The sequence below is a fragment of the Cantharellus anzutake genome (assembly GCF_015039405.1).
Source record: "Cantharellus anzutake strain C23 chromosome Unknown EI90scaffold_18, whole genome shotgun sequence".
Classification (NCBI taxonomy): domain Eukaryota; kingdom Fungi; phylum Basidiomycota; class Agaricomycetes; order Cantharellales; family Hydnaceae; genus Cantharellus; species Cantharellus anzutake.
In genome coordinates this window covers 560854-580864 of record NW_024066968.1, presented here as the reverse complement: position 1 = coordinate 580864, position 20011 = coordinate 560854, and the positions used below count along the sequence as shown (strand labels likewise).

Genomic DNA, 20011 nt, shown 5'->3' with positions numbered 1-20011 from the left:
GAAGTTGCTGAGGGCCTTATGCTTCAACCCAGCACCCAAACCCTTCAGCCACGGCCCACACTCGCAAATGAGCTGGACAATGACTTTCCTGAAGAGTGTGTCAATGATATGGGTGAGTACGGCAGTGTGGCTGAAGATGGAATGAGCGAGCTTGAACAAGGATCAAGCGATGATTATATTGGCAATGAAGTACCTTGTAATCAGGATTCAATTTGGGATTCAGAGCCAGCACGTCGAAGAGGAAACCCGTTGATATGACGGCACGAAATAGATGGTGGGAGGGATGGTGACACTCATGCAGAGTAATTTCTTGATTGCGAAAATGTATTTACAATTTGCGAAAGGGTGGGTCACAGATCCTGCTTTGTTAGTTCAAAATCCCATTGCGACATGCGACATTACTGTTTTATAGTTCAGTTCAAAAATTTTGTGCGACATGCGACTGAACCTGTGGTCGTTATAGTACAGTATTGGATGTTTCGGCGCGGATGTACGGAGCGAACCATTGCAGCGGAGGTATGTACTGACCTTTTTCTGGTGAGGAGAATGCTCATGTTGTTTAGGCCATGCACATAAAAGGGCCCGGACAATTCTCCTCTCCCCTCTCCCTATCGCCTGGGATCTCGTGCTCTCTTGGTGAGTGAGATCCAGCCTGCTGCCACTTTCCCGGACTTATATCTTTGACCCGCTGCTGCTCCCTCTTGCGCTCACTTTTGCTAGACTTTTTAGTCTCCCACCTCCTCCCCGACATTTAGTTGCAGTTTAATATCCTATTTCACGGGACTAATCGGGGCCGGGCACATGAGTCCCTGCACTGCCGCAGTGCTGACGGATCGGGTTAGGTGACCAACTGCCCGATTCCCTGTGTCATGCTGCACTCCACGGTTTCAAGTATGAGACGGCGAGAGGGGGAATCTGATCCTTTCAACTGCGATGGAAATGATGATGGGTTCATCTTAATTTGACCCACGATTTGCATCGCTGTCCAGTGCAGTTGGAATGATCGGATTTCCCCTCGCGCCGTATTTCGAGCCCGGGTGCTAGCAGGACCAATGCAAGAAAGTCGTAGCGTGACAGTCGATAGTGGGGGCTTACAAATGGAGAGAAATCGTGCCGATGACAATCATCCCTTCATGAAAAATCATTTCCACACCTCTACTCCCTCGTCGAATGCGTGGAAGTCGATATGGAATCTTATGTCCTTTTGTACACTGGGAGAAGGGAGGGGCACGGCGAAAGTAGCCTATTGCGGTTCTGAAAATACGGAATGAGCAGCGTCGTCGTTGCGCTAGCTGGTGAGTCGACATCTGCAACCGAAGAATCAGCCGCATAACGAAGGCCAGGACTCCCACTCCAGCAATTAACAGTACGAACCGGTTTCAAAAGCCAAGGACACATTCACTTTTTTACCCTCCTTGAGCGGGGAGGTGCGGCTTTCCAAAAACATCGGGTGAAGGACTCGAATGTATGGACAATTTTGATCGTCCGAATAGGCCCAACCAAATTCGTTTTCACAGATCTCAATCACATCCTCTGCACGGCGTCAGATGAAGTTGATAAGCGTACAGGCGACAAGTCACCCACCCTCGCAGTGTACTCCCAAGTCGGATGAGTTCTTGATGCGGTTGAGAGCCCGGATCTGGTCCGCAAACGACTTTGTTACAGTTCGGGGGGGGGGGGGGGGTGAAGACATCCCAAATGTACTCGGTATAGTCAGGACTAGATGAGCGAATAAAGAGGTTTATAATTGATCTCGAGTCAATGACTGATCACACGTTGCACGATGGAAGCGACACAGGGCAAGTAGATCGAGGCGGGACAGTCGTTTAGATGAGTACGCTCAATCGATGGGGGAAGCGAGATAAATTCTTGTAAAATTAGTAGGCAGTCCAATTTAGATTCACGATATCGGTTGGAAGGCACAACGCCCAAGCTTCAGAATATCGTATGACACACGGCTGGAACGCAGAAAATCAAACAGGAGTCCTAAATAATCATCACAGTCGGCAAATTGGGACGAAGCGTTTACGCAAGCGGTTGTGGTACCAGTCTCCATTGACAATGTGACGCCGAAGTTTAAAGCAGTGTCGTTGATCGTTAAAGATTCATCATATATTCCATGATCGATAGCATCGATCACGACAGCGGAGTCAGGAAATGGAGGAATAATAGACAACAAAGGAAAAGGCCAACGAAGAGAAGAGGCGAAAGTCGGGGGGAGGGGGGGGATAGGAACGGAGAAAGAAAGAGTTGAACGCGAGAGTACTAGAGCACGTTACGATGGGAGGCGGGACACGGAAATCAAGGAGGACCCTGGTAACCTAGGGTATTGGTAATGATAGCACGGCCATAGGGTTTTCGCGTCGCAAAGATTCGTAGGATCCGCTACGGAGTAGCGGGAATGGCAGGCGGAGCGCTGTAAAGCATACAAAGACCGGCTGGGTGGACCAAACTGAATTATGGGTCTTTCCGAGCCTCGGACAAACTAGGTCGGGCGCCAGCTACAGCTGTCTTTAGAACATCTCAGGTATTGGATAATGGTCCAAAGATGACTAATGTATTTCATTTCCGCCCCGGGCGCCTTCACTCTCACCGACTCACTCCGTCAATGTTGTCACGCACCATTCACTCGTCGCATACAATTCGTCTTTGCCCCATGTCCTCACTTGTTCCCTCACTTTCGGGGCTCGGTCAAACACGTCATTCTAAGAATCGGTCTAGAATACCTCTTCCTTCGCGCTGCACTCGTCGTCAATTCTCCCGATCGGTTTGCAGGTTAGAGTCCTTGTATGATGTACTAGAGATTCCTCGCACTGCCTCCAAGCACCAGATAAAGGCTAGCTTTTATAAGGTTCAGTTGTTCGTCAACTTCCACCAGATGCTCCTGCAACTGACCAAGTTTCTCGTAGCTGAGTAAAAAGTATCATCCTGACCTCAATCTGACTGGGAAAGAGGGGGCGGAGGTAAAGTTTGTGGCTGTTAGTAATGCTTGGTCCGTGCTGGGCGATGAGAGGAAAAGGCATGTGTTTTCCAGCGTCAACAACATTTTTTTTTAATTCGATTCTTCAAATTAGACGAGCGTACGACCGGGAACTGGATCAAGCTGCCAAAGCACCGTCATTCAGACCGTCAGCCTCTAGTGGTGCTGGTGGCGAAGACTTCCACCGACGCCCACGTGCGACGCATGCATGGAGACATCCTCGTTCTTCCGATTTCTCCCAGAGTGACCATCCAGGACGTCGTGCAGGTGGTAGTGGCCATTACACACGGCAGGAAACCGGGCCTTATCACGATGCCTCGCCTCGTACACCTGGTGGAAGACGTACCACTGGAGGCTCTTCAGGGAGGAAAGACCCATTGGAGGGACAGGATCAGAGTGATCGGCGAATACAAGCTGATAGTGGGGTGTGGCGCTTTGCGCAGGTGTTTGGGGTTTTCTGGATCGTGACCGCTCTTGCTGGAGGATTCTCTGTGAACGCTGCTTGACATTTTCTGCTTATTGTACATGCGCTTTTAGAGGTTTTTTTTTAATGTTATATTTTACAGACTGAATAATGTGGCCCAACGATAATGTATTCTACAATTTCACATCTACGTGCGCTTGACCTGGCGTCCAAATGCGCTTCAACACCGTTCTTTCCCCCAACACTCACGATCTTTACATGGTTCACCCACGCCCAACCCACGCTTGTTGTCATGCCTCTGTTCTCCGAGGAGCGTGGCGTCGAATTGGTCACGCCCCACTTTCAATTGGACTTCACCTTTCCCCAGATCGTTCAACACTATGACCGCCCCAAAGCAGTTCGCGTCCTATGTTGATGCCAATGCCGAGAGCTATATTCAAAGGCTTGCAAAAGCAGTTGCGATTCCTAGGTCTGTTCGTCTGCAATGTCGCCGTTAAAATCGACAATTGACTTTCGAATCACCTACATATCTATCGTTCGGAATGATTTTTGAAATGGCCCAGTGTCAGCGGAGATGCAAAATACAGGCAGCATGTTTTTGATATGGCTGACTTCCTCGTGAATGAGATGCGAAGTCTGGGAATCAATGTACACAAGGTCGATCTAGGGAAGCATGTCCTCGATGGGGAGGAGCTTCAGCTTCCGCCTGCTATATTGGGATCGATCGGAAACGATCCGAAGAAGAAGACCATTTTGTTGTATGCACATTACGACGTTCAGCCTGTGAGTACATAGGTGTTGTTCTTGCACATCAGCACTTTCTGATCGCTTACATAATCTCCAGGCGCTCTTGTCCGACGGTGTGTCCAGCGTCATATTCACTTCTACGTGCTCGTTAGCCTCATCCTGACTATTCGCGTCCCAATCAGGGTGGGACCATGAGCCTTTCCGGCTCACTCCTGATCCCAAAACGGGGCGTTTATACGGGCGAGGTGCATCAGACGATAAAGGACCACTCCTTGGGTGGCTGAACGTCGTCGAAGCTCATGTGAAGAGCAATATCGAACTCCCTGTTAACCTCAAATTTTGCTTCGAAGGTGTGTCCAGCAAACCGGGTTTTGGAGCTGGCCCCGAAGTTTATAATTTCATTAGGAATGGAGGAGAGCGGGTCGGACGGGTTAGATGATCTCATCAAAGCGGAATCACCAAAGGGCAAATTCTTCGATGGCGTGCATGCTGTATGCATCTCTGATAACTATTGGCTTAACGATCGCACTGTGTGTAAGCTGTGGTACCTAACAAAAACTTTGCTGATCGAGAGGCTTTGTTGTCCAGCCTTGCCTCACGTATGGTCTCGTACGTGTTTTCATTTGTCCAGAGTCCGAATGTATTGACTCTCCCTGTTTAGCGAGGTATATCTTATTACAAGGTGTCTGTGTCGGGGCCCGCTCGCGACCTACACTCTGGTGTCTTCGGGAACACAGTCCATGAGGTGAGTTATTGTGGATGCTCAACGTCTGTCATAAAATTGACGCGCGCTATATAGCCAATGACGGATCTCATCCACTTGTTAGGCAAGCTGGTGACTCCGACTGGAGAGATCAAGATACCAGGGCTCGCAAATCTCGTCGCACCTCTGACGGAGGAAGAAAGGAAGCGATACGAGGTAATCGACTACAGCGTAGCAGTAAGCAGTTCTTCGCCTTCCCTGTTTTGGCTTTCTCGTAACTCTCTGCCAGGACGTGGAGCACTCTGCTGGCGCCAGGGTTGCGATATCAGATGACAAAGTTCGTGTATTGACAGGACGCATGCGAGAACCTTCGCTGTCGATCCACGGTATTGAGGGTGCCTTTTCCGCCCCCGGAGCTAAGACTGTGATCGTAAGTATTCTCTGCCCTAGGCGAAAGCACGAAAACTAATGGCCCTAAATGATATATAGCCTGCCAACGTCCATGGTAATATAACATCGTACCACGAGAACAGTCGGTTGCTAAAACCACCTCCAAAGGCAAATTCTCCATCCGCCTGGTACCGGACATGACGCCAGAACTCGTCGATCCAATCGTCATCAATTACCTTGAAGGCGAATTCGCCAAGCTCAACTCCAAGAACAAGCTGAAAATCGAAAATTTACATGGTGGAAAACCTTGGGTGTACGTGGTCAATACATGAATACCTGCCCAATTTACCTGATTATCTCTGTCAAGAACGGACCCCGGCCATTGGAACTACAAAGCCGCGATTAAAGCCACTGAGGTTAGTTCTGTGATATGCTACCAATAAGATACCGTTTTTCTCACCATATGTTTCCGAGATCAGACGATTTATAAGAAAACTCCGGACCTGACTCGAGAGGGAGGTTCCATACCGGTCACGCTTACGTTCGCAGAGGCCCTAGGCGTTAACGTGTTACTGCTTCCCATGGGCCGGGGAGACGATGGAGCACAGTCTGTATCACTTCCTTACCACTCAAAGTGGATGCCAGTGTTGATGAATTCATCTCCCAGCTCTACAAACGAGAAGCTCGACCGTTCGAACTATATTGAAGGAGTACGTTGTCGTATGACACTCTTCAGTCAGACAGTGTTGTTGATTCATCGTATCCACAGACGAAGCTTCTTGGAACTTACTTGCATGAAGTTGGTGCTATCTCCATTGTATAATTGTGGTACAACCTTGTTCAGGCTCACCGCTAGTTGGGTCAACAATCAACCGTGATTCATTCATTGCTTGTTCGCATCGTGCGACATAGCAACTTTGTCCACGGGCTTATGTTTATTTCCGTGGCGTGTGACTTTTTGCAAATCAGAACGTGACCTTGATCGCGTTGATAAGAGGGAACGCGCGCGCGTCGCTAAAGAGAGGCTAGTCACCTGCCTAGCGCGTCGACAACGATTGGGTACGCTTGGATTTGCACTTTCGGCAACGGCGAACCCTATTTACGCGACAGTCTTGAACTGTGGGATCAGAGCTTCCGCTGCGCAATCAGGTCTCAATAGTGTACATGCCAAGGGCCAGTAGGCAGAAAACTCTCAATTCCCTGAATGATATCTCACTCTCCAAGCTACACCGAATCCTCCGCCCACTTAGAGCCAAATCTCTCGCGCTTGCTAGGGTTTTAGAGCAGCCCTCAGCTCGGAATCATATCGCACTTTTGAAGCATGGCGGTTCCCATAGACAGGCAGGCTATACATCTTCCCCAACGGCGAACTCTTCCGCCTCTGCGTCTGAGAGCGACGATGATAGTGCGGATTACAGGTACGGTGAGAGTCACTCTCAGACTCGTCTAGTCAAGCATTCGGACGGGTCTCGGCATCCCCTCTGGTGGGGGCACAGTGTCTCGGATAAAGAGACAGCTGTAATCGAAGCGTTCCGCACCATTTTATTCGTGGTTCGTCCAGTTCCAAGACAGCTTTCCCTTCCCCGATCGCACCCTCGGTCTTTCAGACACCTGCGATCTCTGGCTGAGCAGTGCGCCTGCGTGCTCGGTACTAATATTGAATCATCTGTCGCGGACGCATTCACTAAAGATAACTGTATTCACATCCCAAGTTTTGGTGTCTTCGACGTTGAGGGCCAAAGTATATCTTCCTTTCTTAGCGATGAGGTTGAAGGAGACGAGTCCGCTGTTCTTGTCGATCTGTGCTATGAAAATATCCCTCAGCACTTGCGCTCGTAGGTGCAATAGACATCACTCACTTGGCTTCATCTGATCTGGCTTTGCGAAATAGGCCCGCGGTCATTCCCCATGCCATCCAGATGGTCGGCCAACTTATGCCACTCTCCTTTTCCAAGGTGTTCAACGAAATAATCCAAATTTGTGCACAACATTCTTTGCGTGATGAGGTTTGTTGGTGTATTTGGGGTGCGTCGGGAGGGACTTATGACAGTATTTAGGCCCGACAAGCATTAGAACATGTCGTTAAGAGAGTACTCTATGCGAGCGCTAGCTGGAATCAACATCTTCTAGAGAGTGGCGACGACAAGGACGCGCTAATCAAACTCATGGAAAATGGGCGGCACGATGAAATTGGTTCATCTAGTTGTGTGTCATTGTGGACAGAAGCAGAGTTTGTTCGGATCATACAAAAAACTGTTTACGACCATGATTCGATTCCTTCTCCGGATCCATCCCCTTCAACCTCATGGAAGTGTGTGCCCTGGCTGGCTCGTGGATTTTATCGTCTCTTCCACACCTTGACTTCCCCAGCCGCCAAGCAGCTGCTCTGCGAGATAGTGATAAACGGATGTCTCCGCTTGGTGCCTCCTATTCCAGCTACTTCTCAGGGGGAGGGAGGAGAACCCGCACATTCCCTCACGGGAAGTCAGAAGGGATCCGCTATGGCTGAAAAAGAGTTCCTCAGTATGCTTTGCGCACAGTTCGACAGACTCCCTAGATGGTGCACGGCCCTTATCAAAATGGATCTTTCGTTGCCTTCCGATGCGGACATGGACGAGGACGATAGATTCCCGGCGGTTCGTCATTGGGTTGCTGGGCTGGTCCGGATCACAGTGTCGATGCTTACCCTCTGCAAGCTACTCCCGCCTGCTGAGAAAGCACTGCGACCGAGTGCGCTAAGCTTGGCCTTACACGCTCTCATTCGGTCCTCTGCCAACGACTTCTCGGCAAAGGAGGTGCTGGTGGCGCTGACTTCTGGTGGTGTCCCCCTTTCCCGCCCTTCAGCACGAGATGACGTAGACACATTTTATCCCCTCTTTTCAGCGTTTCACTCTGACCCCTCATACTTCCACTCAGCAATGATGGAATATCATGATTTCCTTATGGAACTCCAGTCCAGGAGTGATACGAGCGCATTTGCATTGGTTAGAGTTATCTTTCTTCGTTCTGCCGTATCCTTCGTTCGCACACGCGCAGAAGGGTATGGGAATGATGGTTTCTTTATTTACGACGAAGATTATGCTCGGCTAAAAGACATGCTGGATCGTGCCGAGGCTGCCGCAGAACAGTTCGCTCATGTCTCTACGAGGAAACCCAATCTTGTGGCACTGCCTCCAAAAGCTCCTTTTGTTCGCACACTCAACGCACGAGGCTCAAATGGCGGAGGTAATCTAACCGTAACACAGACTAATCGAAAGCCCAAACTTGAAGTTTATGTTGAAATCCCACTTCCCACCCCCCCGTGCCGAACTCGAAAGAGAAATGACTCGTTGCCCTCCTCGCCTGGATTCCATCCAAAGCGGCGCCGTGCAGACAATATAGGTACATGTGTTTCGCCTAAGAAAGCTCCTCGACAGTCAGGTAGAAACAATCGACCGCACCGCAAAGAGGCCGCGAGAAGTCCATTGCAGCTGAAGGACATTTCTAGATACAAGCATCTTCATCGTGCACAGCATTCGCCCGGTTACCGAACACACAGCCAAATAGCAACGCTGACTCCAAGAACATTCACCAAGGGCATTCCAGGACTTCCCTTTCCCCCTCCGGTCCTTACTTCCATTTTGCTTTCACATATCCCAAACGCATCACTCTCTCCCTCATCTACCGAACCAGGGCCAGAACAGAGGAGCAATTACTCCAGCCATCCAACCCCAGGTCCTAGATCAAAGAGAGGCCCCTCCAAGGTCCTCGCTCCGAAGTTAGCTTCGGGGCTGAAGAGGGATGCGGCATCGAATCGTGTTTCGAAGAACGCAAATGTTAAGTCCGGGAGTCATATCGAAACGCAGAGGCGACAAAGGCACCGCTCACGGCCTTTAACTCCATCTCCAGATTCTCGTGAGGCCCCCGAGCAAGGCATCGTAATTTCCTCACGAGGACCCAGGCCTGCTCAAGAAAGCAACCGCTCTTTCAGTCAACTTGACCCACAGGGTTCCCGTCGCATAAGTCGGCACCCTGCAAGAAAGGGTGATAAATTTATTGCGCCGCATCCTTCCAGCGAACATGACCCGCTCGATCTCTTTCGCACTCATGAAACTGCATTCAAACCCAGATCCCGGCATCCTATATCGGCAGTTGGAAATCGAAGGACACGCTCAAGTGGCAATACCACTCGGACGTCGCTACGAGGCTAGGATGATGTACGCCGGCGCTGAGGATGGCTGACCGTTATGGCCGAGCCAATGAACGAATGGCCGCCATGAGGTGCATGTCGGCGTCCTTTGAGTGTGGTTGTTCAAGACACTATCCGAAAATGTATATGTATCGACTGACATTGGTGGTGTTGTGCTCCCGCAAGATAATTACTGGAACAATCAATGGTATAGATAGGAATTACTATGGACGCTCCTTCCCTTTGTATTGTTATGTAATAACCGTTTCCTTGAACAATCCCATTGCCTGGCACCCCGAGCCATCGTCACTCGGTATCACAGGACGCTCTTCGTACGCACCCAACTTCTAGCTGTTCGAATATACATGGCGATGTGAGCCTGTGGATGTGCGTGTCTCCGGATCGACGCGTCCCTCTGCGACCCTAACCCGTTGACGTGTGAGTTTGGTGAGTGTGAATGAACCATATATACGGATTCCCGGTGTTCCGATCTTCCATCTTTCGGCGTAGACGGCGTAATCGCCCTACCGCTGAACGCGTCAGGCACATACCCAATCCGTTGGACCCGTTTTACGTCAAAATACGCAAGCCACTGATACGTTTATCCACCTGTGGGAGGCGAGATGACTGATACTGACGTGACGGACATGCAGCGCACGGAGTTGTGGGTTGATGACTGTCGCAAAGTAGAATGGACAGGAAGGGTGTCGATGGATATATAGTGAGATTGGAGGAGATTTATGCATGTGCACACATTGTTCAATACGCGCGAAAAAGAAAAGAAAGTAGAAAGAGAAGGCAACCACGAAGCGGAAACTAATATGATGACAGCATAAGGATTAATCACAAGCGAAAAGGAAAGTAAAAATAAATCCGAACAGAAATGCATAATAAGTTGGTGCCCATGGTACAGAGGAAAGGGGCAGCGAGAGCAGGCAGGTGACCAGCAGCGAGAGTACGAGTGGAGCGGATGCGAGTCTAGACGGAGAGCTTTATGAATCTAACAAAATCCACATTAAGGAAAGAGATGGACGCAATGAAAAACTGAAAGCGAGGCGAATTAAGACAGCAGGAATCTCAGGTGAACCACCTCCTCCATCCCTTCTTCTTTGTTGGTTTACCAGACATTGGGGAATCCAGAGGGATGGTTCCTAACACAATGACGCCGCGGCCATTGGGTCGAAAGTTCTCGGGTGGACGGGCACCGGGGGGTAAGGATATTCTGGACGAACTTAATGTGGTCCGGACGGCGGTAGGGCAGAGGGTTGACAAAGAGGTCGCACTACCCGTTCCGTGCCGTACATTTAGACTATTTGTCATCGCTGCGTTCGGTTTGGCAATGGCATTGACGTCCACCCCATCAATGGCGATAGCAGGGACGAGCGTTCGTACTGAAGTAGAAGTCAAGGATGGAGCCGAGGTGGACATTAACATTCGATGTGCAGGTGACAGCGGCGGGGTTTCTAAGGATGAGCGTGCAGATCCATTGTCCGAAGATCCATCAGGAGAACCAGATGTGAAAACCTCAGAAGAATGAAACGCAGGTCGAGGAGGAATTGTGTCAAGGGAGGTCTTGGAGGAGCGCGTTGAGTTCAATGAGAAGTCCAAGGTGGATACAGAAGAAGACTTGGAAGGTGAGGATGTGCTCGCTGAGATTGAACCAGCCGAGTCGGAACGCATGGAAAGAGATAAGGACGATTGACCCAAGATTAGGTCCCCTATTTCGCGGAGTCTCTCCACAGCGGGGTCAACCGGCATCGGACCGACGATTCTGACGACAGGAACCTTTGAGGACTGGTCAACCGAGGTCAACGACCTACTCAACCGACCCTGATCCTTCAAATCAGCGGGCACTGCAAGCCGCGGGGCCATAGTCGTCAGCTCTCTGCTGGACTTCGTCCGTTCAAGCTGCTCTACGCTTAGTCTCTTCCCATTTTTCATACTCCCTTGCCAACTTCGTGCAATACCAGACGACGGACCAATGCTTTTCCGTCTCTCCTCAACTTCGGTCCTGCTTAGTGGCATTATGATAGGGATTGCATTTAGTTGATTCCGGCTGAACTTCGGTGTTGTCGACGGCTGAGCTGTCATCCAGTTCAGAGACGGGTCCCTTGACTTGGCACTGACGCTTAATGACATCGATGTTCGATTGAGTGAGTTGCGTGTGGCCTCGATTGCAGAGTGACGGGGTTTCTCAGGAGTGGAAGGAAACGGCACAGCAGAAGGATCCATGGCAGGGGTGATGGAGGGGTGGTGCGAGGCGAACGCGGCACTGGGGGGATTATATCATCTTTCGAAGGGACGCTCTTTGAAGATTTCCCTGACGTAGTAGATGATGATGAACGAGTACGTTTCAAAGAAAGGATAGAACGAATGGAAGGTTTAGACCTGCGCACAGTAGACGTGACATCGCCGCTATCCTTCGTTTCAGGACCCGAAAGCAGAGAGGGGGCTACAGGGGACAACGGTGGAGCATAGGTGGCACTTTCGTCAACTTCTACAGTCGTCGAAAGAGGGGAGGGCACTCTCGAGTGCGAAGACTTGGGCCGCGGACGGTTCAACTGGTGTGGCAGTATGGGCCGCAAATGTGACGGAGATGGTTCATCTCCGTCTGCCGAGCGAGATCGTGAATGCGATGGATGGGGAACGAGAGGCGAGGATCGACGGGAAACCAGCGAGTTCTGTACCACTCGGGAGGGGAAATTGACCACTGGACGGACATCCTCATTGGATCCCGCGCAGGGTGGTGTGAGGCTTGGTCTTTGAAGGGCTGGTTTGGGAGGGACAGGACTCCAGGAATCCATTTGGCTGAGCTGTGTTTACTCTCAATCGGAAGCCTGTCCGTAGGGGATCAGTAGAAACGGACTTCGAGCGAGAGGACAGTGAAGGGAAAGTGTTTCTATCGTATTTATTAAAGTCAGTGATCCCTAGCTACGCGTTCATTTTCGGAATATCCAGGAGAGCATAAGTTTGTACGTACGAAGAGAGAATGTTGCCAAAAAAAAAACTGCAGGTACACCGGCCACAAAGCCCAGCCTCAGAAGGCGTATGCCGGGGATCAAGCAGATATTGATGCCAAAAAGCAATAAGTATACACGTCGCGCGAGCGATGTTGCTGAGTCTATTAGATACGGGTAGCCAACCTGCTCGGCGAACGTCTTTGGGCGCTTAGCCCCTGACAGCTCTCCCAACCTTGATGGGTTGGCGAACGAGAATAATGAGCGCTTTATTCAAAAGGAGCGAAAGATGGATGCGTTTGAAACTAGAAATGAGGAAGACGAACCCAACAAAGCTAAAAGGGAACAATACATTTTTTGTCAAGATTGAATTGAGACCAGGTGAGAAGACGGGAAGGAGTCCAAGGTTAGTTCAAGGTCATTCCGGCAGGGTTCAGCTAACGAGTCATTGACAGCTGTGCTGCATACGGAGAACCAACTCGACACGATAGCCTGCAACATCCTAGCCCCACACGATTGCTTTGTGCATTTGAGATTGCAAATTGACTTCAAAAGAGGCAGGTCAATTGACTTGGCATTGGGTGTCACGCTTGCATCGATTAGTGTTAACCGGCTGTTCCTTCTCTAGTAGAGGCTGGGATCCTGCCTACCGTTCCATCAAATCTTCGCAGCTTAGGGAATTACGGTGATTGGCGCCACAAGGCTGAGTAAGTATGTGCAGCCCGTGTCGTGTCCCGTTGGACCACCAAGATGATGGATTATTTGGTGCAAAGCTTATGTACATAAACCAACAAATTGGCACACGATGCCGCACGCAAGGACCGATTCAGCTCATCCCTCCATACCGTGGCTAAGAGTGGGTTCAACAAAGCCGTGAGAATAACTCAGCAGAACTTCTTACCTGTGACGAGACAACGCCGTAAGAATTCAAAGGAAGCTAACCTTGAGCTCCTCACTCGGGCTACCGCAGCTCCATCTCCTCACTTGAGTCGGGGGCGTGTAAAGGCTTTGGGGCCTAGGGATATAAGGTAACATTGTTAGAACCCTAATCGAAGCTCACGGGAAGCAACGTTGAGAATCGTGGTTAATCAAGTTTGGCATGAAAATGCTGTGGCTGAGGGTGTGGAGAGACTGCGACGCACTTTCCTTGCGAGTTGGTTGCATTCCTGCGACCAGTCAAATCATGCGGGGAAGTTTGGTCAGCACGAACGGGTCCTTGAGCTGGTGGTATTATGTGCCAATTGAATGGGCGCAAGTATCTTCCTGTCTGATCAAGGAGTTGCTCATGACGGTGTACCATGGAAGATTATTCCAGGAGCGTGCACCGTTCACAAAATCCAACTGTCTAGCATCGCGTGGCTCCGGGCTAGAGAAGCGTTCTACGGAAATCAGAATGATGGCAAAGAGAAAAATGGTAAGGATCGATCATTGGATACCCGACTCAGTCCCGGCTTCTCGGCTTCTCCCTAATGGCAGTGAGAAGATGATGCTAAAGCTGGGAGTATTCCAAGTAGGTATCCATGGGGATCTTGGGGAGCCTGTAGCCATACATGATGGGATTAGCCGGCCACACGTAATTGCGAACCTTCATCTGAAGTCAACAGCAAATTTCACACCCCGACTCTCAGGCTTCCAACCAGGTTGGAAGCATTCTCCCAGCCCATCAGGCCAGACAGTGATCGCAACGATCGCTAAGAGTGACCCCAGTAGAAGCACGAGATTGACTAGTACTGTGCGATGTCACCCGCACGAACCATATCCCATATAGCCATCAAGGGAGTGTCCGTCAGCGATATGGCCCGACTCGGGCTGTGCCAATGACTGAACGGGGAATGGATAACGATGGTCCACCCAATCGAGTGCCAATATTAGATGAATCGTATTCCGCGGCACACACCCCGATGCTTTTCAGAGGTGCAATATCCAGTTGCCACGCCCAGGAAGTGGGGTTGCAAGTCTGGAGTCATGTTATCCCTGCTCGCTGGTTCCGGAGTAGCCGTCCAGCGCCGATGTGTGAGTGGAGCCGGGAACATGCTGTTAGAGGTCAGCGGTCAGCGGGAGCTTTCACATGAATGAAAGGGTACTGGGATATTGTTCATAGAACAAATACTGCCATATTTGTTACGAGAGCCTGATGTTAAGAACGTAGGGTGGGCCAGATATGATGATTTGTGATATGGTTCATGGCGGTTGGTTCTAATTCACACCCGCCGCGCGACTTTGCCTCATCAGAAAAAACCTTAATCCCTACAGCAGCCCCAAGTTTCACGGCATAATCAGGATCTACTTTCAGTTAGATCGGATACTTTTCCGCTGCCCATCGGAGTGAAAGCCGATGGCACAGCATAGGCTGGTGACCAGTAAGCACAGCAATGCTGCGAGATCCTAGCAAAGGATCGATGGGTTAAACAAGGACAATAAGCATTAAAAGGCCGTCGGCTCGTGATTCCAGGCCAGTCCGACCAAGTAAATAATATTGCACAATAACCTCGTTCGAGCTCTGGATGAGTTTTCGTTGCTTGTTTCTCAAGTCCCGAGCGTGTTGCAAGCATAGTCATTTAGCCGCATGCCACCCCAGGGCCTAAACTACAAGAACTAGTGTGACGCCCTCTGCGAAATGAGATGCGCGCACTTGAATTAGGAACACAGCACAGCGTACAATCATCGGCTCCAGGTCGAACGAATTCCATGTAGAGCCATTGCGTGCGTTAAAAATGGTGCTTCTAGAAGCCTTGAGCAGATTATGGCACTCACCTTGACCTAGTTTATAGTGACAATGCATAAAAGGCAGGATTCAGGCATGCGTTGATAACGCGAAATGATTAGGAGGGGCATGTGTGCACAGCGATAACAACTACAGACACTGCCTGAAAGCGTGGGGAGTCAAATAGGGTAGGAACAAGCTGCGGCAGTTTGTGGTGTCCATGAAGGATCAGAATCAGTCCCTGTCTTTGGCATGGGCGCCAAAACGGCACGGCACCGGTGTGAGATGACTGAGGGAATCATTTCCTGTTCAATAGATTCCCTGATATATCCAAAAAAAAACAAAGCTGCAACAATAAAGTCGCTTGATAACTGGAAATCAGCTGCGATAAGAGGCCATCGATAAGGGTTCTTCGTTTGTATCTGCAGGCCATGAGGCACACAAGCCGCAGATGCGTGTCAGCACTCGAGCTCAAGCTCACATTACAACGCTGAAACCCAGGAGAAATCGAAGGCTAATTGAGTCTGCTTGAACCGAAAATTGGGGGAATCGAAAGGTGGGATTAGCATTTGTGCATGCATGACCGAGCCCGTTTATTATCATTCGAAGTTGCTAACACGAAAAAATGAGTCCTGATGAGCTACAGGCACACCATTAAGAACACAGCGAAACTAGAGGACCGACTTGTTCTACAAACGTCCGTGGACTCGATGGCCCCTATCGAAACAGGGGCGTTGCTCAGTCATGTTCCGGATATGAGGGTTCACCCTCCATGAAACTGTTAGCCGATAGATTGATACGTACTGAAAGGGTTATCTTGACGTAGCATGCGCATGGTCTGATCCAATGCTCCGGGTTCAACAGGCAATTCGCCGGACTAGAGCAAGATAATCACCGACCAACGCCGGAACCTCAGGTTAGTGCGAGGACAAGACGTTGTTGCCGAATTTTCGAGTTTCCAGAGTCAGGGATTTGAGCGAACGAATCAACACTATGACTATCGCACCACCTAGCTGGAGAACCCTATCCTATTTGGACGTTCAGTTCATTTCCTCGCTTGTCTTCAATACATTTTGAAGAGCGACGAGAGGCGCGAAGGCCCCAGGACACCGACACGAACCCGCGAACGTGCTCGTGGCCAGAGCACGAGCGTAAGGCGATTACGTGTCACGTGACAGTGGCATTTCACATGCTCAACCAACTGCTGCTCCGACGTTTAACGCATCCAGCTCGTTTGTTCTCCACTTATGCACGTCGATCAGCGGCAGGGGATGCCTACAAACCTGAGGAAATTAAGCGAGAGGGAGATGATGTCGATGTATGCATTGTCGGCGGTGGACCGGCAGGACTTAGTGCCGCTATTCGATTAAAGCAACTTGGGCGAGAGAGGGGGGATGATCTACGTGTTGTCTTGCTCGAGAAAGGACCAGAGATCGGTGCGCTATAAAAAACCTTTGTGTCTCGCACTCAACCATTCATTTCAAATCAGGCTCGCATATCCTTTCCGGAGCTGTCATCGAGCCTACGCACTGAATGAACTTTTGCCCGACTGGAAATCGAGAGATGGACATCCCCTCACGCAACCAGCCACCACATCATCGATGCGTTTCCTTACTCGAAACTATTCATTTCCCATGCCTCATCCTCCGCAGATGTCCAATAAAGGGAATTATATTGTTTCACTTTCGCGGTTCACATCCTGGTTGGGTAGTATTGCTGAGGAGGACGGCGTCGAGGTCTATCCTGGTTTCTCAGGTGCTCGTCTCATATTTTCGCCTGATGGCCAGGCGGTCGAAGGCGTGACCACGCATGACGTTGGTGTGGATAAGAACTTTCGATTGAAAGAGTCATTTGAGCCCGGGATGGACTTTCGAGCCAAGGTCACGCTTCTTGCGGAGGGTGCTCATGGGAGTCTAACGAAGATTGCTTCAAAAAAATTTGGGCTTCGTGAACACTCTGATCCTCAAACGTATGGAATAGGGATCAAGGAAGTCTGGCGGGTCGATCCCCCTAAGCACAGGCCCGGCGAAGTCATCCACACCATGGGATACCCCATCACGTCACAAACCTATGGCGGCGGTTGGATTTACCACATGGATGATGGTATGGTTAGTCTCGGACTTGTGATTGGGCTAGATTATGCCAATCCATACCTTTCCCCCTACGGCGAGTTCCAGGCAAGTACCGATGACAAGCGTGTTTGTTCAATACATTGGAGCGTCTGATTTTCGATCAACTCTTCAGAAAATGAAGCTTCACCCATACGTTCGAGCCATCCTTGAGGGCGGAGAGCGTCTGGCATATGGGGCAAGAACACTGAACGAAGGGGGGCTCCAATCCATTCCAAGATTACACTTTCCTGGCGGGGCATTGATAGGCTGTTCAGCCGGGTTTGTGAACGTTGCCAAAATCAAAGGGACGCACACTGCCATGAAAAGTGGGATGCTTGCAGCCGAAGCTGCATTTGGAGCCCTTAGTTCTAAAGACTCCACAGATGACATCGGCAAGCCTGTTGATATGAGTCCATACGAGGAAGCGCTCAAGAAGAGCTGGGTTTGGAAAGAACTGCATGAAATCCGCAATGTCCGGCCGAGCTTTAACACTAGATTTGGTATTTGGGGAGGGATGGCATATTCCGGTGTTGATACCCTAATTCTCAAAGGCCGAACGCCATGGACATTTCGGAACAGAACCAGTGATGCATCCCACACCCGACATTCTAGGTGAGTCCTGTTACCAATGGGCCATGCTTAGTACTAATTGTGGCAACCCTTTCTTTCACCCGACGTTCATTAACTGTCTGCATAGCGAGTTCAAGCCCATTCAATACCCACTGCCGCAACCGCCGTTGACAACTGATATCCTCACATCTGTTGCCCTCACTAACACAAATCATGCAGAGAACCAGCCCTCCCACCTGCGGCTGCCTGGCGGACCAGAAGCGCGTCGGAGGCATATCGAGGTGAATGTTAATGAATATGCCAGCTTACTCGGACGCGCATGTCCGGCACAAGTATACGAGTATGTCGACGCTGAAGAACAAACGTCAGGCGATATGGGAAAGGTTGAGGATGTAATTGCCAGCAACAAAAAGTTCGTGATTAACTCCCAGGTAAGTTCATGGTATTTCCAGTTGTGTGGCGTGCTGCACCGATATTCTTGCGATGAGGGATAGCAGATGTTCCTTTGATTTCGCTTTCTTAAAAAATGAAGTGTACCCTGGACTAACGGCGGGTAACCGATAGAACTGCATTCATTGCAAATTATGCGACATCAAGGTTCCTACAGAAGATATAACCTGGACCGTGCCAGAAGGTGGTGGTGGTCCTAAGTATAGTACGTTTTTGTTGTTCAACTCATCGGGTCAAGGGATCCGGGACAAGTAGGAACTAACTGATCATCGTTTATTGCAGGCTTGACCTAGAAGAGTGGTCGAGGAATTCACGGGTGGAACGTATGATGCGAACAGCAGCGAAAGTAGGATCAAGGGTTTCGGGTTGTTGGGGAAGGTGGGGATTAATGATGTGGGTGATCGGAAGGCTTACTTCCCCAAAAGTGGGTGACCAGGGTCAACGTTTGGCACGGAAGAGCCATTGTTGTCGCTTGTTGATATCGATGAATATATCATGATACATGGTACTGGCGAAATGCCGAAAGGGCATAAAGGAGGGTCAAAGTCACAGTAGCTCCCTCCCTCATCACACTCCCCTTTCTTCATCACCATTCTCACACTAGATATAGTTAAAATTTCGTTCGTTGCCCGCCCTAGGTAGCTTCTCGTAACTTGGATCCCTTTCCGTATCAGCGCTCATGCGTTTCCCTCGCAGTCTCGGGCAATAACACACGCCTCGTCGCTCTTAGCGACTGCGTTGTGCGCCGCTGTGCGATCTACTTTCAGCTCCTCTCCATGGTAGGTTCCTAACCACCTCACGAGTTTTTGGGCCCAATTTTAATGATCTTCTGTGCGTTCGTTGTAGGTTCTCATCGACAACGTCAAATATGCCTGTGCGACATGCATCAAGGGTCACAGATCCTCAAGCTGTACGCATGAATCAAGGCCACTCTTCGAGATCAAAAAGAAAGGTCGTCCAGTGACTCAGTGTATCCACTGCCGCGAGCTTCGCAAGACCAAGCAGGTTCACGTCAAATGCCTGTGTGAAGTCAAGCCAGATCCATCTCCTCCCCAGCCATTGATCCTCCGTAAGGAAGCCTGTCTCTCCCCAAATTTCTTTGCTAATCGGGATCTTTTCCTACATCATACACAGGACCTGATGCTTCTCAGCCCGTCGTTAAGATTGAGGAGAAAGCTTGTGGATGTAAGGACGCAGCGACTTGTAACTGCTGTACCCCTAGACACCCTACCTCTTCGATAGCAACTAAGCGCTCGTCTCAGTGTCCAGTGCACTATCTACTCCGGCTGAAGTTGGCGTGGGTGCCCGTCCCCCTCCCACGGCGTCTCAGCATCGTCCTACCATCTCCATCTCCAATGGTATCCTTCACCAGAATAGTGGCCACAATTCTACAGCCATCATTTGCCATCTACCCATCACCATGCCCGTCATTTCGCACCTTATCAACTTCCCGGACGCATATCTCCGTCTTCAGTCGATGCTCAAGGACATATATTGGAACATCACACGTATCACCCTCATAACGCACATCACAATGTCTCTGTATCAGGGACACGAAATAGAAGTCAATCCTCTTCTGCTCCACACTCTGCCAGGCCAGCGATTTCGATGATCTCTCAACCCATGATCTACAATCACCCGGTTGCCGCCGCATCCTCTCCCGATTTGGCATGGCTGGATGTAAATCCGAGTAATGGGCTTTTTGGGACGCTGTGTCCGGATGCAACGTCCGTGGGTTCCCTCCAGCCTAGCGTCCTTAGCGCTTCCCAGCAGCAGCTTCCGCGCCCGTCAGTCGGTGGAAGAGCAT

The 20011-nt window shown here is 50.2% G+C and overlaps 8 protein-coding genes across 8 annotated transcripts; 6 read left to right on the top strand and 2 right to left on the bottom strand.

Annotated features, from left to right (window-relative positions):
* Positions 1 to 2435: 2435 nt before the first annotated feature.
* EI90DRAFT_3053035 (uncharacterized protein) lies at positions 2436 to 3873 on the top strand. The gene is made up of 3 exons (XM_039059996.1): positions 2436 to 2851; positions 2910 to 3019; positions 3075 to 3873. The coding sequence occupies exons 1-3, from the start codon at positions 2549 to 2551 to the stop codon at positions 3484 to 3486; spliced, it is 825 nt and encodes a 274-aa protein (XP_038917266.1). The 5' UTR covers positions 2436 to 2548; the 3' UTR covers positions 3487 to 3873.
* Positions 3785 to 6067, top strand: EI90DRAFT_2917127 (CNDP dipeptidase; the record flags this gene model as incomplete). Its single annotated transcript, XM_039054605.1, has 14 exons — positions 3785 to 3873; positions 3968 to 4187; positions 4249 to 4264; positions 4334 to 4501; positions 4557 to 4681; positions 4740 to 4760; positions 4813 to 4896; positions 4951 to 5091; positions 5144 to 5278; positions 5388 to 5557; positions 5612 to 5660; positions 5724 to 5851; positions 5912 to 5954; positions 6014 to 6067. The coding sequence occupies 14 exons, from the start codon at positions 3785 to 3787 to the stop codon at positions 6065 to 6067; spliced, it is 1443 nt and encodes a 480-aa protein (XP_038917265.1).
* Positions 6068 to 6314: 247 nt separating this feature from the next.
* EI90DRAFT_630291 (uncharacterized protein) lies at positions 6315 to 9724 on the top strand. The gene is made up of 3 exons (XM_039067875.1): positions 6315 to 7079; positions 7136 to 7250; positions 7302 to 9724. The coding sequence occupies exons 1-3, from the start codon at positions 6409 to 6411 to the stop codon at positions 9432 to 9434; spliced, it is 2919 nt and encodes a 972-aa protein (XP_038917264.1). The 5' UTR covers positions 6315 to 6408; the 3' UTR covers positions 9435 to 9724.
* A 765-nt stretch (positions 9725 to 10489) lies between these two features.
* Positions 10490 to 11644, bottom strand: EI90DRAFT_3015558 (uncharacterized protein; the record flags this gene model as incomplete). The annotated part of the gene is made up of 1 exon (XM_039056907.1): positions 10490 to 11644. One exon carries the CDS (start codon positions 11642 to 11644, stop codon positions 10490 to 10492), a length of 1155 nt encoding a protein of 384 aa, XP_038917263.1.
* Positions 11645 to 11890: 246 nt separating this feature from the next.
* EI90DRAFT_629909 (uncharacterized protein) lies at positions 11891 to 12872 on the bottom strand. The gene is made up of 3 exons (XM_039067874.1): positions 12722 to 12872; positions 12393 to 12604; positions 11891 to 12339 (listed from the first exon to the last, which is right to left on the bottom strand). Coding segments are annotated over exons 1-3 (417 nt in total). The 5' UTR covers positions 12724 to 12872; the 3' UTR covers positions 11891 to 12136.
* Positions 12873 to 13312: 440 nt separating this feature from the next.
* On the top strand, positions 13313 to 14492 carry EI90DRAFT_3053024 (uncharacterized protein). The gene has a single exon (XM_039059995.1). The coding sequence runs from the start codon at positions 13553 to 13555 to the stop codon at positions 14135 to 14137; it is 585 nt and encodes a 194-aa protein (XP_038917261.1). The 5' UTR covers positions 13313 to 13552; the 3' UTR covers positions 14138 to 14492.
* Positions 14493 to 16262: 1770 nt separating this feature from the next.
* EI90DRAFT_3145281 (uncharacterized protein) lies at positions 16263 to 18636 on the top strand (the record flags this gene model as incomplete). Its single annotated transcript, XM_039065259.1, has 6 exons — positions 16263 to 16509; positions 16595 to 17250; positions 17318 to 17796; positions 17882 to 18185; positions 18319 to 18409; positions 18503 to 18636. The coding sequence occupies 6 exons, from the start codon at positions 16263 to 16265 to the stop codon at positions 18634 to 18636; spliced, it is 1911 nt and encodes a 636-aa protein (XP_038917260.1).
* Positions 18637 to 19050: 414 nt separating this feature from the next.
* Positions 19051 to 19248, top strand: EI90DRAFT_2819627 (copper fist DNA binding domain-containing protein; the record flags this gene model as incomplete). Its single annotated transcript, XM_039053563.1, has 1 exon — positions 19051 to 19248. A coding segment is annotated over one exon (198 nt), but the record flags the coding sequence as incomplete, so codon positions are not given.
* Positions 19249 to 20011: the final 763 nt, after the last annotated feature.

Coding starts and splice junctions, on each gene's coding strand:
- EI90DRAFT_3053035 (XM_039059996.1), top strand. CDS start 2,549: ATGACTAATGTATTTCATTTCCGCCCCGGGCGCCTTCACTCTCACCGA. Junction 2,852..2,909: donor TAAAGGCTAGCTTTTATAAG/GTTCAGTTGTTC, acceptor AGTTTCTCGTAG/CTGAGTAAAAAGTATCATCC. Junction 3,020..3,074: donor CTGGGCGATGAGAGGAAAAG/GCATGTGTTTTC, acceptor TCTTCAAATTAG/ACGAGCGTACGACCGGGAAC.
- EI90DRAFT_630291 (XM_039067875.1), top strand. CDS start 6,409: ATGCCAAGGGCCAGTAGGCAGAAAACTCTCAATTCCCTGAATGATATC. Junction 7,080..7,135: donor ATCCCTCAGCACTTGCGCTC/GTAGGTGCAATA, acceptor TTTGCGAAATAG/GCCCGCGGTCATTCCCCATG. Junction 7,251..7,301: donor AACATTCTTTGCGTGATGAG/GTTTGTTGGTGT, acceptor GACAGTATTTAG/GCCCGACAAGCATTAGAACA.
- EI90DRAFT_629909 (XM_039067874.1), bottom strand. Junction 12,340..12,392: donor TTTGGCAACATTCTCTCTTC/GTACGTACAAAC, acceptor ACGCGTAGCTAG/GGATCACTGACTTTAATAAA.
- EI90DRAFT_3053024 (XM_039059995.1), top strand. CDS start 13,553: ATGCGGGGAAGTTTGGTCAGCACGAACGGGTCCTTGAGCTGGTGGTAT.